The following is a 16,637-nucleotide window of genomic DNA, read 5'->3' as shown; positions in this document are numbered from 1 at the left end:
CCAGGTTCCCATGACGGTGGCAATAGCAGAAACAGGGTTCCCGTGGTGGCAGCAATAGCAGAAACTGGGACGCGTGATGGTGGCAATAGCAGAAACAGGGTTCCCGTGACGGTGGCAATAGCAGAAACAGGGTTCCCGTGAAGGCAGCAATAGCAGAAACAGGGTTCCCGTGGTGGTGGCAATAGCAGAAACAGGGTTCCCGTGACAGCGGCAATAGCAGAAACAGGGTTCCTGTGATGGCGGTAATAGCAGAAACCGGGTTCCGGTGATGGCGACAAAAGCAGAAACAGGGATCCCATGGTGGCGGCAATAGCAGAAACAGGGTTCCCGTGATGGTGGCAATAGCAGGACCAGGATTCCCAAGGTGGCGGCAATAGCAGAAACCGGTTCCCGTTATGGCGACAATAGCAGAAACCGGGTTCCCATGATGGCGGCAATAGCAGAAACAGAGTTCCCGTGGTGGCGGCAATAGCAGAAACAGGGTTCCATTGACGACAGCAATAGCAGAAACAGGCTTCCCATGTCGACGGCAATAGCAGAAACAGGGTTTCTGTAATGGCGGCAATAGCAGAAACCGGGTTCCGGTGATGGCGACAAAAGCAGAAACAGGCTTCCCATGGCGACGGCAATAGCAGAAACAGGGTTCCCGTGGTGGCGGCAATAGCAGAAACAGGGTTCCCGTGGTGGCGGCAATAGCAGAAACCGGGAGGCGTGATGGTGGCAATAGCAGAAACAGGGTTCCCGTGACAGCGGCAATAGCAGAAACAGGGTTCCCATGGTGGCGGCAATAGCAGAAACAGGGTTCCCGTGGTGGTGGCAATAGCAGAAACAGGGTTCCCGTGACGGCGGCATTAGCAGAAACAGGGTTCCTGTGATGGCGGTAATAGCAGAAACCGGGTTCCGGTGGTGGCGACAAAAGCAGAAACAGGGCTCCCGTGGTGGCGGCAATAGCAGAGACCGGGTCCCGTGATGGTGGCAATAGCAGGAACAGGATTCCCAAGGTGGTGGCAATAGCAAAAACCAGTTCTCGTTATGGCGGCAATAGCAGAAACAGGGTTCCCGCGATGACGGCAATAGCAGAAACAGGGTTCCCGCGATGACGGCAATAGCAGAAACCGCATTCCCGTGATGTCGGCAATAGCAGAAACAGGGTTCCCGTGGTGGCGGCAATAGCAGAAACAGGGTTCCCTTAACGACGGCAAAGCAGAAACAGGGTTCCCGTGATGATGGCAATAGCAGAAACTGGGTCCTGTGACGACGGCAATAGCAGAAACCGGGTCCCGTGATGGCAGCAATAGCTAGAACAGGGTTCTCAAGGTGGCGGCAATAGCAGAAACAGGGTTCCCAAGGTGGCGGCAATAGCAGTAACACGGTTCCCGTGACAGCGGCAAAAGCAGAAACTGGGTTCCCATGGCGGCGGCAATAGCAGAAATAGGATTCCTGTGACGGCGGCAATAGCAGGAACACGGTTCCCGTGATGGTGGCAATAGCAGGAACAGGGTTCCCGTGAAGGCGGCAATAACAGGAACAGGGCTCCCATGGTGGCGGCAATAGCAGGAACAGGGTTCCCATAGTGGCGGTAATAGCAGGAACAGGGTTCCTGTGATGGTGGTAATAGCAGGAACAGGGTTCCTATGATGGCGGCAATAGCAGGAACAGGGTTCCCATGGTGGCAGCAATAGCAGAACCAGGGTTCCTGTGATGGTGGTAATAGCAGGAACAGGGTTCCTGTGATGGTAGTAATAGCAGGAACAGGGTTCCTGTGATGGTGGTAATAGCAGGAACAGGGTTCCTGTGATGGTGGCAATAACAGGAACAGGGTTCCTGTGATGGCGGCAATAGCAGGAACAGGGTTCCCATGATGGCGGCCATAGCAGGAACACGGTTCCCATGGTGGTGACAATAGCAGAAACAGGGTTCCCATGATGGCGGCAATAACAGGAACAGGGTTCCCATGGTGGCGGCAATAGCAGAAACAGGGTTCCTGTGATGGTGGTAATAGCAGGAACAGGGTTCCTGTGATGGCGGCCATAGCAGGAACAGGGTTCCCATGATGCTGACAATAGCAGAAACAGTGTTTCCGTGATGGCGGCAAGAGCAGGAACAGGGTTCCCATGGTGGCGGCAATAGCAGGAACAGGGTTCCCATGGTAGCGACAATAGCAGGAACAGGGTTCCCATGGTGACCCTGTCCCTGCTCCCGCTGCCAGCCCATGCTGCCTGATCTCGCTGTGCTGTTATTTAAATTTCATAAAATTTTTATGGGACCTTGAGATCTTGTTCAGATAATCCAAAATTCGTATAATTGGTGTTCGGATAACTGAGGTTGTTCTGTACATTGCTGCCACCGTATATCAGTGATGGAAGGAATGAATGTTGAAGGTGGTGGATGGGATGCCAATTAACGATTTGCTTTGTTGTAGTCAGTGCTGGGTTATTGAGCTGCACTCATCCAGGCAAGTAGAGAATATTTCATCACACTCCTGACTTGTACTTTGTAGATAATGGGCAGGCTATAAGGAATTAGCTTCTGACTTACTCTTCTCGCCACAGTAATTATATGGTTGGCCCAGTTCAGTTTCTGATCAATGGTGTTAGTAAAATTTGACTTAGATGCTCATTAGTTTTGCATCTTAAATGCAAGATTAAGGATTTATAATAAACAGGGAATATATAAAAATACATATAACGTGAAAGGATGCCATTTGGTGCATTGCCTCCATACCAAACATTATCCAAACTAATCCTACTTCCAACTTTTAGTCCACAACCTTCTAGATTAATAGACTTCAATTTCATATCATGGACATTTTAAAAGTTATGAAGATTTCTGTCTCTTTCACCTTTTCAAGCACTGAATTCCAGATACCCACTGCCTTCAAATTTCCCTCTAAGCCACCTGAATCTATATGCTTGTGATAGTCTGCTCAAGCTTGGGAATAGAATACTCTTATCTAACCTCTCTAGATTTCTCATAATTTTATACATTTCAATTGTGTCTCTCTTTTGCATCCTACATTACACAGAAAACAACCCTTGCTTCTCAAATCTTTTCTCTCAACAAAAATTCTCTTGTTGCTACCTGTACATCATAAATATCCTATAATGTGGTAACCAAAACTGCATGATGTAGTCTAACTACAGTTTGACCAGTATTTTATATAGTTATAGCACAATCCCTCAGCTCTTGTATTCCTTCTAATAAAGGCAAATATACAGTCTACCATCTTAACCAACTTGTCTACCTGTTCAGTTACCTTCAGAGATGCACTTCTGTTCCTCCACATTTCTCAGTATCCAAGCATTAATACTGGACTTTTCACTGTCATAATTGTATGGATATTAGTGAACCAGATAGCTTTTGGCAATAATCTGATAGTTTTCATGGTAACCATTACCCATTTAGCATTTTTGTTTACTTAACTGAATTTAAATTTGCCAGATTCCACGTTTAAACTCATGTCTTCAGATCATTACTCTAGGATTCTGGATGACTAATCCAGGAACATATTGATTATGCTACCACACCATATGGACTTGTAACTTCAGACAGCCACCATAAATATTTACCATTATTTTAAATTTAAAGTACTTGAGCTTTTCTGAAACACTGAAAATTAGTACAGAATTTATTGTAAAATTATAATAAAAACTATCAGCATTGCCATTGTGTACAACCAAAGATCTACAATTCATTAAATTCATCACATTCTCTGCAGACACTATTAAACACTTTACCTGCAGTCATCACCACCAGCACTGATAACATACTTGTCATCATGCGAAAAGCGTACATTAGTCACATGAGCAGAATGACCAAAATACCGCTTGTGTTTCGCCTAATGAGAAATAAACAAAACAAAAATTCAAGACTATCAGTAATTCAAAAACTACAACAATGAAAAATAACTTTAAAGTTATAAAAGGGTTTGATAAGGTATATATGTGAAACCATTTCCTTATGATGGTTGTACAAAATGAGCAATATTGTTAGAGTCCAATCCATAAGCACTATTTTACATTAAGGCACTCTTTCCCACAAAAAAAATGAAAGATGGGTCAACTGAAAATTTTAAGACTGAGATTGATAGTTTTCTATCAATGTGAATGCATGGGAAGGAATGTCTAACTAAGAGTGTTAAATAAAGTTAAGGTTCAGATCAGACATTATCCAATTGAACAGGGGAACAGATATGAGGAACTGAATGGCTACTACTGTTGCTACTTTCTAATGTTTCTATGTCCCACCTTTTATCAAAGATATGAAATGAGCGGACCATATGGACTTACAAAATCCATATGATGGATTTTGGAACACTAGTAAAAAAAGACATTGCATGCACCATTTTTGCTAGTATAATCTGCTTTCACTGGTGGCAAGCTTGAAGGCAGGATAGGCATGAATTAGGTGAGTTGGTGGCATAGCTGTATGTTCCCACCATTGTAATTTCTGCTGGAATTACATTTTGGCTGAGGAGGCCAGATATTCCTACCTCACTGCCAATTGAGGTCATTGCATTACCACTTCAGGGCTTCATCCCACTGCCATTGGTATTAGCTAAGTGGCCCTATTGCCAGTTGAAACTATGCGGTCAGCTTGTCAGTTCTGGGGAGCAGGGGTTCCTTGAATAAAGAAACAGAATCTAATTCAGAAACTGGAATTAGAACTGCTGGTTTCTGATTGTCCTGTGGCTCTCAAAGGATGAGACATCTAACTCAGGGTCTTGATTTGAGGAATGCTTGCTGGTGGCATTGCTACTGTCTGACTGGTTTGTGGTTTGGAGGTTTTTCCCAAAAATAGGCAGTACAGTCTCAAGCTCCATCTGTTATCTCCAATTCTGGCTAAGCTATTACAGTTAGACTGCTCTGCAATCTCTCTGCAGGTCCAGGAGTTTCAGTTCTAAGATCTTTTGTGACTACAGCATTATCAAGTATCTGATTACATATGGAATTTACATCAACAATTAATAATAATGAGAATTGTAAAAATAAATTGTGATTAATATTTTAGTTTTAAGTATTTTAAAATTTAACTTACATATTTTTCAGTGCAAGGAAAGTCAAAGAGCTTCACCAAACCAAAATCATCCCCAGTCACTAAGTTTAATCCAGCATGAGACACGCAAGCACAGTTGACATCTGCTTTATCAGCATTGCGTGGCCAAATTCCAAGGACCTCGTCTCCCAAAATGCTATCCAAGGGAACGAAAATGCACAATAAAATTGTTAATTTAAAATTTCTGACAGTAAGCATTTGCATTCTTACACACCCTCCATAAATATCAATCCTTGCTTTTCTTGCAAGTTCACACTACAGCCTGGACTTTCCCCCGTTATTCCTCTCCTTCTTAGGCTGCTGTCAGTTTTTTTAAAATCCCATGTTTCTTCGAGTACTTTAAATAAACTGTAAGGGTTTTGTTTTCCTCTTTTTGGTGTCCCATTGAAGTATTACCTATATTTCACTGCAAAAATTGTGGATAGGTACAGGGTGGGATTTAATTGGAATGCAAACCTATTACAGCAGGCCTTAAAATTCTGATGATGGAGTCTGAACTCTACAGATATAAAATCTCAAGAGGATTAAAGAACCTGAATTTTGTTGTTTTTCTAAATTTTTCCATACTTTTCCTTTTTATTCTTTCTCTCTTAACCTCATCTTTTTCTCTCTCTGTTCTCTCTACATTATGTGCAATCTATTTCCTCTTCCAATGTTCTTGTTTCTTTCTCTACTGTTACATTGTTATAGTTATGGGAGACAAAACATTGGTCCTGGCATCCAACATAATAAGCACAACTGGATTCTTGACTTTCTGACAAACAGACTGCAGTAATTAAGTATTGGCATCCACACCTCCTCCATGATAATCCTCAACACTGATGCCCCGCAAGGCTGTGTTCACAGCTTTCTACTATACTGCTTATACACACACAACTGTGTGGCCAAATTCCACTTACACGTTCGCTGATAGGACCACTGTTGTAGGTTGGATCTCAAACAATGAGATGGAGTATAGGAAAGAGGTAGTCTTTAACAGCATGGTGTAAAGCCAACAATCTCTCCATTATCATTAGCAAAATGAAGGAGCTGGTCATTGACTTCAGGAAGCAGAATGGAGGGCATGCCCCTGTCTGCATCAATGGTGCTGAGGTAGATATGGTTGACAGTGTCAAGTTCCTGGGAGCAATGGTCACCAACAATCTGTTCTGATACACTCACATTGATATTATAGTCAAGAAAGCACAGCAACAAATCTACTTCCTCAGGAAGCTAAGGAAATTTAGAGTCATAAAGACGTTTACAAATTTTTGTAGATGCACCATAGAAAGCATCCTATCGGAATGCATCACAGCATAGTATGGCAAGTGCTCTTCCCAAAACTGAAAGAAACTAGAAAGATTTGTGAACACAGCCCAGTCCCTCATCCAAACCAAAATCCCATTGATTTCATCTATACTTCCCACTGCATCAGGAAAGCAATCAACATAATCAAAGGCTTATCCCACCCCGGTGACACTCTCTTCCATCGGCAGAGCTATAAAAGTTTGTATACGTGTATGAACAGATTCAAGAACAGCTTTTCCCCTCTGTTATCAGACTTGTGAATGGACTTCTCTCTGCACCTTCTCAACAGCTCTAACATTGTATCCTGCACTCTATTCTGTTACCCTGATGCACTTGTATAGTATGATCTGCCTATAAAGCACGTAAGACAACACTTTTCACTGTACCTCGGTACACATGACAATAAATTAAATCAACTGTCCCATTATCCACACCGTATTTATGCCAACTCATATAGTCAGTAAACTGGAGAACAAAAAAAGTGTTTCAAACTAAAGGCTGAGTGAGGAAAAATATCCACCAAAGGAAGCACACCACAGGATGCCACACTAAAGCAAACTCGAGGTCAAAGTGATAAATTATTTTAAGTAACTTAAAATAATGTTTATTTTATGTAACAACTTAATGTAACAAAATAAATGAATAAAAGATCTGTTGCATCTCATAAGCATCAGTATGACTAAGTAAAAGAAGCAATTTTATAGATAGACAAAATTAAAGAAAGGAGAGAATAACAGGGATGAAGAATTCATATAAAGTACTGAGGCAATGAGCAATTTTGTCACCTGTAAATGCAAATAAAATATTAGTTATTATATTTATATTCTATAAAGTGTCATAGTGTTAGTCACTTTCACAAGTGGCCTGAATAACTTGCATTTCTAATGTACTGCCAAATATCCCACTATAAGATGTAACTTGTAAAATTAACTTCATATTATGTACTTGATTTTACCGTCTTTCACTATGATGTTCCTCTAATTTCATTAAAGACAGACTAAAATACTTTGTAAGATGAGGTCAGGTACAAATTGTTAAACTGTTTTGTTGTACAGAAAGTGAAGGACATAGAAAACAAAGTTATGAATAAAATCAGTTTAATCACCAGAACCTGACTTCATATAGTAAGGTACATAGCATACTTCCCCAGTTCATTCAGTTCTTCTACATGACTGAAAGAAAACAGGTAAAATTTCAACTTTGCCAGCATTGTAAAATAGCAATAAAGTATCACTCATCTGTTACATATTTTGAGGCTGCACTGTTGCATGGCAGTCAATACCTACTCGCATTAGGAGGAGGTTCTGAAAGGTATGGGAAATGATTCATGTTATCCAGGAACTTAGTGCAGATTTTGGTAGTGGTCTGTTGCAGGACTGGGCTGGTGGAGAACCTTTATTTTCTGGATGCTTAGTCTCAGTCCCATTCTCTTATATGCTTTGATGAATGTGTCATGAAGGTTTGTACCTCAGTTTCTGAGTGTGCACACGCAAAGGTGTCATCTGTGTACTGCAGCTCGATGACAGAAGTTGGGGTGGTTTTGGTTCTGGCCTGGAGATGTTGGAGATTGAATAGTTTCCTACTTATCCTGTAAGTTAGTTCTACTCCAGTGGTGAGCTTCATAGAGATGGGACTGGGTGTTGCAGCAAGGAAGTTGGAGAAGTGTATTGATGTGATGGTGCAGCCTTGTTTGACCCCAGTTTGCACTCATATTGGGATTATGTTGGGTCAGAGCCTGCATGTTATCATGAAGCTGGCAGAAAATGGTGACAAATTTCTGTGGGCAGCTGAATTTAAGGAGGACATTCCACAATCCTTCATAGTTGACAGAGTCAAAGGCCTTTGTAAAATCAAAGAATGCAATGTTTAGTAGTTGATGTTGTTCCTTGCACTTGTTTGACAGCAACACCTCGCTGTTCGACAGGCAACTCAATACACTCCGGCTTCTTGTATAAATGCCCATAAATACTCTATTTGCCACCCCACTGATGTCCTCATTTAAGTCTTCTGCAACAGTGAATGTTGTCATTTCACTCTCCAATAAAAAATTCCTATATTTGCTCCAGACCACATATCCTAAATCTCACAAGATCCCAAATTTATGCTTGCCTCCAAATCAGATGAAGTATAGGTAGTTCTTCTATAATGATAGTTGCATTCTTGTGCAATGCTGCATTATAGAAAAATTGCGCTTTAGCAACCAGTGCTTAAAATATTGGCAATGTAATCGTGTTACAGCCAACACATGTTTTAAAAGTTCACACTTTAGACACTCAGGCACCCAGGTTTGATTCCTGCCTTGGGCGACTATGTGGAGTTTGCACATTCTCCCAGTGTCTGCGTGGGCTGTGTTGTCATGGTACAAAAACAAATTCAAATGCGGCCAATCAATTTAAATTATGCCCCAGATATCAAATTCCAATCAAATTTGAATTTTACTGTTTGGGATGACATCAAACCAATGAATGATCTGAATGTTTTGGGGTATAAAATCTGACATTTGGAACAGTTAGGGAGAACTGTTAAGAACACCAACAAATCATGAAGGGAATGGTTAGAGTAAATAGACAAAGTCTTTTCCGTGGGGTAGGAGAGTCCAGAACTAGAGGACATAGGTTTAGGGTGAGAGGGGAAAGATATAAGAGAGATATAAAAGGGGCAACTTTTTCACGCAGAGGGTGGTATGTGTCTGGAATGAACTGCCAGAGGAAGTGGGAGAGGCTGGTACAATTGCAACATCTAAAAGGCATTTGGAGGGTATATGAATAGGAAGGGTTTGGAGGAATATGGGCAGGGTGCTGGTAGGTGGGACTAGATTAGGTTGGGATATCTGGTTGGCATGGATGAGTTGGACTGAAGGGTCTGTTTCCGTGCTGTACATCTCTATAACTATGTGACTCCATGTATAGACTGCTAACAGAATTGTTGTCTGAAAAGTACCTGTCCATAAGAAAAGTTGTGCAGCAGAAGACCAAAGAAGAGACAACCCAGGAAAATACAGCAAAAAATCTACAAAGGGGAATTGACACAGCTGACTGGTTTTGAAACATGATTATATGTTTTTTTGTAAATCTTAATTGGGTTTTTTTTAATTGGACCAGAACCGCAGAGTGGGAGGTAAAAGAACAGTTTAAGAGAAAGGAGTTGTAAATAGTTGTTTAATGTTCTCTTTTGGACTTAAATAATAAAATTGCTAGCTTTTACTTTAAATAATGAGATTTGGGATGGTTCTTTGCCTCTCAAAATTTAACAGATTACGGCATGAGGTGAGCTTCTCTGTGTGTCGGGTTTAAATTAGCAGAGGGGTTTACTCCGTGTCAGAACAACTGGTATGGAAGGAGGGTTGGAGTGGGGATTTTAGGATCATGCCAATGGCAGCAGGTTTCTCAATACACCAGATGTCAGCATCTGGTATGCTGGGAATTGAGAACCAACATATGGAACAAATATGCCATTAGGTTCAATGGGGGAGATTATGCCCCAGATACCAAAATCCAATCAAATTTGAATTTTACTGTTTGGGATGACATCAAACCAATGAATGATCTGAATGTTTTGGGGTATAAAATCTGACATTTGGAACAGTTAGGGAGAACTGTTAAGAACACCAACAAATCATGAAGGGAATGGTTAGAGTAAATAGACAAAGTCTTTTCCGTGGAGTAGGAGAGTCCAGAACTAGAGGTAATAGGTTTAGGGTGAGAGGCAGAAAAGGAGACAGGAGTTCTTGAAAGTGATGTAAAATCTAGCTAAAAACTTCTGAAACATGAGAAGCCTTGCAAAAAGCTTACATACAGTAAACGGTTGAGTACTTTCCAGTGGCCAAACATAAACTGTGGTGTTATTGGTTAGTCAGTTGAAAAGTAACTCTGGAAAGTTACACAATCAGAGATTGTTGTGACCTGAGAGAGCTCAGAGAAATGTGCATTGCTGATGATAATCATACCAGTGAAAATCAAAGGTCAAAGCTGTTGTTAAGCAGGATAACTGACCTATCCTGTGTGAATGAGAAAGATCATATTGTGGAACTGTGTAGTTATGTAGTGTTGTCATATCCGTGCAGGAAATTATGCAAATACTTGTTGCACAAAATGCAATTTTGTTGTGCTGATGTTTTAAAAGTGAAATTTACCTTTTAGTCTGAAGGATCATTTGACTGTTAATTAATGTGTACTTTATTCTGCTAATTCATGTTAAAATAGTGTGTGTTCCCAATAATAATCCCTAAATGATGCACACTAGCCTCACCACATCATCATGGACATCTCCAACTCACTTAGAATACAGTTATTCACTTCAATTCTGTACTTTGGAGTGCACTGCTGCCTTGCATTGTAATTCTGCTGCTTGGCAGGGACACGTACCCATTTCATGCATTACAGCAGACAGCACCTCAGGACTTGCTTTCTTAAAAATAGCCACTGTGATCTATCTGTGCATACATTGTTGTACTTGTGACATCACACTATTAGTGCAAAAGGAAGATAACTGCTTTTTAGCAAAGTTCTGAACAGGGTACTTAACTGAAGCCGAGATCATTGTGGAAAGCATTTTACCCCATTTTCATAAGTGTATTTCCAAATAACATATACTGTGAGAAAGAATTGCTTGTTAGAAGAAAGTATTCAGTATCACTCAAAATATATAAGTTACTTGTATTGTTGCTCTAAGCATATATTGAATGAAGCTTTAGTTCATACAGCATACAAATGAAAAGTAAACTTTGACAGCCAGTGTGGTTCCATCACTTACCTAACTAGATTAGTTTAGCCACCTAAATGTCAAATTATCATTTGATGAGCATTACAACTATTCTTGATGCTGTTCTTACTTGATATTGAAACTACATTTGCCTCATTTCTTTCCCACAATTTTGGAAAGGCAAATCAGGGTAAGACTGATATACTTAATGGTAAGGGCCTGGGGAGTGTTGCTCAAGAAAGCGACCTTGGAGTGCAGGTTCATTGTTCCTTGAAAGTGGTGTCGCAAGTAGATAAGATAGTGAAAGCAGCATTTGGTATACTTTCCTTTATTGGTCAAAGCATTGAGTATAGACGTTGGGAGGTCATGTTGCGGCTGTACAAGACATTGGTTAGGCCACTTTTGGAACATTGTGTGCAATTCTGGTTTCCCTCCTATAGAAGGAATAAGCCCTTCATCAGGAATGAAAATAAGGCAAGATTGAAAAAATTAGATTTTCAATGTAAAAAAACAACTTAGATTTTGCAACCAAAGTTTGAACGGAAAGATGAGACCCTTGTTAGTGAGTGTCGAAAGGCCTACTTTCATGCATTAACATCACATTATTCCCTATTCTTCCCCAATTTATATGCAGTTTGCCCCACGTAGTGAGAGAAACTAGATAAAGACGATTCCTAACATGAAACTAAGAGTGCGTACCAGGAGGATGCTGATCACACTTGCTCCTTAGGGCCTCCATCTTGGCCAGCTGTCCCCAATATCTCAGGGACATGCTCCATGGATATTGAATGCCTGCAATCATTTCACGGAAGTTGACTCAGATGTACACTAGCCTCACCACATCATCATGCACATCTCCAACTCATTTAGAATACAGTTATTCACTTCAATACTGTACTTTGGAGTGCACTGCTGCCTTGCATTGTAATTCTGCTGCTCGGCAGGGACACGTACCCATTTCATGCATTACAGCAGACAGCACCTCAGGACTCTTCACTTGCTTTCTTAACAGTTGCTCACTTTGGGCCTACATGGATGCTCACAGCATCTCTGCCTTGCCTCACAGTACTTCTGTTTTGCTTTGCCTTTTAGTACATGGTTGTCATGGTATGGCATCATATTACATTATATCACACCTACTGCATGTGCCAGCAACATAGGCAGCAAACACACTAAATTGTGCTTCAATCAAATAGCCATGTCTCAAAGTCTAAGGGGAGCAGTCCTGAGTAAATTCAAGGTAGTCTTTTGTCAGCTAAATGCAGTGTCAGATTTCAGTCCATGGGTTTAGACACAGTCAGCCACTTGGGGCAGTCAGGGCCGGTCCTGCAGCTACATTGCAACCAGTCCAGAGATTAGCAATTGGCTAGTCAGAAAATTGCACAGAGATAGTTTTGGGGGGGTAAAGTCAATCATCAGTTGGGGCTCTCATTGCAAATCAGTAAGGGTGGACCATGGTCAGTGCTGGGGGTCTGTTCACTGAAAGTAAAGGAGCTTATCAAGGTCCGTTAGCATGGCAGGGAAGTTGGAGAGGTAAACTGTGGGGATTGGAGGCAGCATGTTGGGCTGCACAGGGGACTATAGTTGCCTTGGGGGAAACTCAATAAACAAGGTTGGGAGACAATAATGCATGAAGGTCATGGGACTCTCTGCTAATGTAAGTCTCACTGAAACAGTGTTGGAGACTTCTGACAGTTCCATAGTTGTTACTTGGATAACAGAAAATGTTAAAACCTAGTCAGTCCCGGCAAATCACACCGTCCCCAATCCCTGACTTTCTACTGACCGTAACTACACTCTAACCTGACTTATCATCTCCAATTTGACTACACCCTGAACACTCAACAACATCCCCACCAGATTTGACTATCTCCCAAATAATCTGACCATCCAACTGATCTCCTGTCCCATTCTAATTTCTTTTTCAACAATCTGACTACATTGCCAACCCAAATACCCTGCAACCAAACACCACCTCACTTGACCACCCCTGACCTTACCTAAACCTGAGTGCACCACAAGGCCAAATACCCAGCCATCCTCCTACCCTCTACCCACCCTATTATCCTCACTCATGTATGCATCTCACACATTTCTCACTCACTTACTCACCTTACCTACCTCAACCACCTACTTCCTCGCCCATTTGTCCACTAGTTCACATCAGCCACTTGTTCAATTGCCCACATCATCCATCTACGCACTTCTCACCACCCATTCACTTATTCACCCGTCCATCCACTCACACAATCACTCATCCACTCACTAACATTCTAAGACTGGACGTTTAAACTTACCATATGGTAGCGAGAATCATAAAAAGAGTGCTCCAACAGAACTCTCCAATGAAAGCTGTACTGCACATTTTTACGAAAAAGCGTTGGAAGGCCACAGTAAAAATGTGTAGCACTGTTGAGTTTTGGAAAACTATGAGTGCATCAGCAGTCATTGCTGCTGCTTCGCTCATCTGGACCAAGATGAATTACCATAAATCAATCCACATAAACAGAACATACCATACATGTTTGAGTTCAGTGGCAACCAGAAATTGATCTGTAATCACTTCAGTTATATGTAACTTGGTCATTAAATTATTGGAATGCTCCACAAATATCTTAGTTGACAAGCTTGTTAACAAACAACAACTTGTGTTTACACAACTTTGGAGGAAAATGTCTTTTGGCTCTTTACACAACCAGATGGAAAACTGAAGTTTAAGCCAAAAATTAAAAGGTAGAGTTACCAAAACCCTGAGCACAGAAACATAGTTTTAAGTACAATCTTAAAGAGGGAGATGAAAGTGTAATTGTGAAAAGATTTACTCAGTTAATTTCAGATTATTAGGTCTAGATGGAAGGTTGCATTTAATCTAATAATGGCATAAAAGGAGAAGAGATCAACTAGAGGTCAGGGCAGGGAAAAGAGTGGGGTCTGTAGGGTTGGAAGTGATTGCAAAGATAAAGATAGAGAATGTGGTTGCCATAGAGGGATCTAAAGCAAGAATGAGAACTTAATTACTACATTGGAAAAATTATATCAATTCTCTAATAACTTTCACCAACCTTGTCCATGATGCCCATGTGATTTTCTCAATCGATGCCTGGTCAGATACTTGCTTGCCTGATGGAACCTCATGTATCTGACGCTTGTAGGCACCTGTAGATACCTGCATAGAGAAATGCATTTACTGAAATTACATGATTTGTGTTTCAAATAAAAAACGATCGAGAAAACAATCAGTGCTTTTACTGCTCTTCACTGTAACTGGGATTGCTTTGACATTTAACGTTGTTTTGCATAGCATTTATGCATAATACGTTTGGTAAGAGTAGTGCTACTTCAGGAAGGTACATGGTACATATATGGGAAAAGGTTCAGAAACATTTTAGGTGGAAAGTAGAATAAGTATGATAAGAAACATAGTACTATAAACTGGGAAAGTTAAAAATCACACAACACCAGGTTATAGTCCAACTTATTTGGAAGCACTAGCTTTTTGAGCGCTGCTCCTTCATCAGGTGGTTGTAGAGTATAAGATCATAGGACACAGTATTTACAGCAAGTCTTTACAGTTGATGTAACTGAAATTAGATATAGTAAAAGACCTGAATTGTTTGTTAAGTCTCTCATCTTTTAGAATGAGCATGTTGGCTTCCGTTCTTTCATATGTAAATCCCAGAACTTTCTTAATGTTACATTCTCAAGTGAACTTTAACAATAGGTGCCTTGTTGGCCCAGATAATGCATGGAAGGTGTGAGGTGCCCTGTGTGAGGATGTCTGTGCCCCAATGTTCAGACTGATTCTAATCTAAAAAAGGGGATCTACAGAATCTTACATGGATTCATGCAGTTTTTCAGCAAAATAAAATGTAATTCTGCAAGTACAAATTCACCCCACAAACTGAGATGTGTGTGTGTGTGAGACAGAGTATGTTTTTGTGTGTGAGTGTGTGTGTAAAGGGGTACAAGTCTGTGAGAGTGTGACAGTGTATGTGTGAGCGTTTGAGAGAGAGCTTGTCTATAAGAGAGGGACTGCGGTGTGTGTGTGTGTGTGTGTAGTGGGGTCACCTGTAGTGCGACATGAACCCAACCCAAGGTTGAGGCCATCCCCGGACACTGAACTTGGCTATCAGCCTGTGCTCGGCCACTTCGCATTGTTGCCTGTCCCAAAGTCTGCCTTGGAGGATGGTCACCCAAAAGGTAGGAGGTCGAATGTCCTGGACCGCTGAAGTGTTCTCTGACTGGGAGGGAACATTCCTGTTTGTTGATTGTTGTGCGCAGCCTCTGCTCGGTCTTACCAATGTACCATGCCTCAGGGCATCCTTGTCTACAGCGTACGAGATAGACAACGTTGGCTGAGACACATGAGTACCTGCCACGTACATGGTGGGTGGTGTCCCCACGTGTAATGGTGATATCCGTGTCGACACTCTGACATGTCTTTCAGTGTCCACTATAACAAAGTTGTACGGTGTTGTCCTGACAGGCTGGGCAGTTTGCTGTGAACAATGATCAGTTTGAGGTTTGGTGGTTATTTAAAGGTGAGAAGTGGAGGCATGGGGGAGGTCTTGGCAAGGTGCTCATCCTCATTGATAATGTTTTGCAGGCTGCGAAGAACATGGCATAGTTCTTCGGCCTCTGGGAAGTACTAGAAAATGAAAGGTACCCTGTCGTTTGCAGTTCGTGTCTGTCTCCTGAGGAAGTCATTACGGTTTCTCGCTGCGGCATGTCAGAACTGGCGATCGATGAGTTGAGCATTGGACCCCGTTCTTATGAAGGCATCCTTGAGTACTTCCAAATGTCCGTCATGTTCATCCTCATCTGAACAGATCCTGTGGATCCATAGGGCTTATCCGTAGGGGATGGCTATTTTAATATGTTTTGATGGTGGGTCAGAAATTGAGATCCATGCTAAGAACTTCAATCACGTCCGGTTGAAGGGTGTGGTCCGACAAGTTGACAATCAACTTCCCTGTAGTGATAACACTATCCACTGTGGTTCCTGGGTGGGCTTGGCGACTGTTGGTGGTGATGCCGTTTCTCCAGTTTCTTGTTCTTTATGTGCATGTACGTAGTGTAGTTTTGCCAGCATACCAGTTTGGCAATGTACCATAACTGTACTGCTGTATCCTGAGTGCAGGCTGAGATGTGGACTTCATCTTAATTTCAAGGTTGTGGCGTCTGCTGTAGAGTTGGTGTACAAGATGATTGAAGAGTTTGCACGAGGTGCAGTGGCAAAGTCTCTCTGTGTAGTCTGTGTTTTAGGTTGACTTGAGTGGGTTCATGATCCAAAATCCTTTTGGGATCTTTCCTGCATTTCTGTAGAAACTTGATGTATGTGTTGATATGCACGATCTTCTTGGAGATCTTATCCACTTTGAGCTGGCAGTTAGTGGTGTCGATGGTAATCATTATTTGGAGATGCCGATGTTGGATAGGGGTGTACAAAGTTAAAAATCACACAACACCAGGTTATTTGGAAGCACTAGCTTTCAGAGTGCTGATCCTTCATCAGGTAGTTGTTGAGTATAAGATCGTAGGACACAGAATTTATAGCAAAAGTTTACAATGTGATGTAACTGAAATTGTAAATG

The 16,637-nt window shown here is 41.6% G+C and overlaps 1 protein-coding gene across 2 annotated transcripts in view; it reads right to left on the bottom strand.

Annotated features, from left to right (window-relative positions):
• eml6 (EMAP like 6) overlaps positions 1-16,637 on the bottom strand; it is a 524,201-nt gene that overhangs the window by 4,749 nt on the left and 502,815 nt on the right. For both annotated transcript variants that reach the window (XM_087991388.1, XM_043695965.2), the window contains 3 exons: positions 14,106-14,209; positions 5,038-5,191; positions 3,738-3,838 (listed from right to left, as the gene is read on the bottom strand). In XM_087991388.1, coding sequence (XP_087847514.1) covers positions 3,738-3,838; positions 5,038-5,191; positions 14,106-14,209 — 359 coding nt within the window. The remainder of the gene's footprint in view (positions 1-3,737; positions 3,839-5,037; positions 5,192-14,105; positions 14,210-16,637) is intronic.

Source organism: Chiloscyllium plagiosum, unplaced genomic scaffold (genome assembly GCF_037043375.1).
Source record: "Chiloscyllium plagiosum isolate Xiang-an unplaced genomic scaffold, Cpla_swu_hap1 HiC_scaffold_10, whole genome shotgun sequence".
Classification (NCBI taxonomy): Eukaryota; Metazoa; Chordata; class Chondrichthyes; order Orectolobiformes; family Hemiscylliidae; genus Chiloscyllium; species Chiloscyllium plagiosum.
This window is presented reverse-complemented; position numbering and strand designations above follow the sequence as displayed.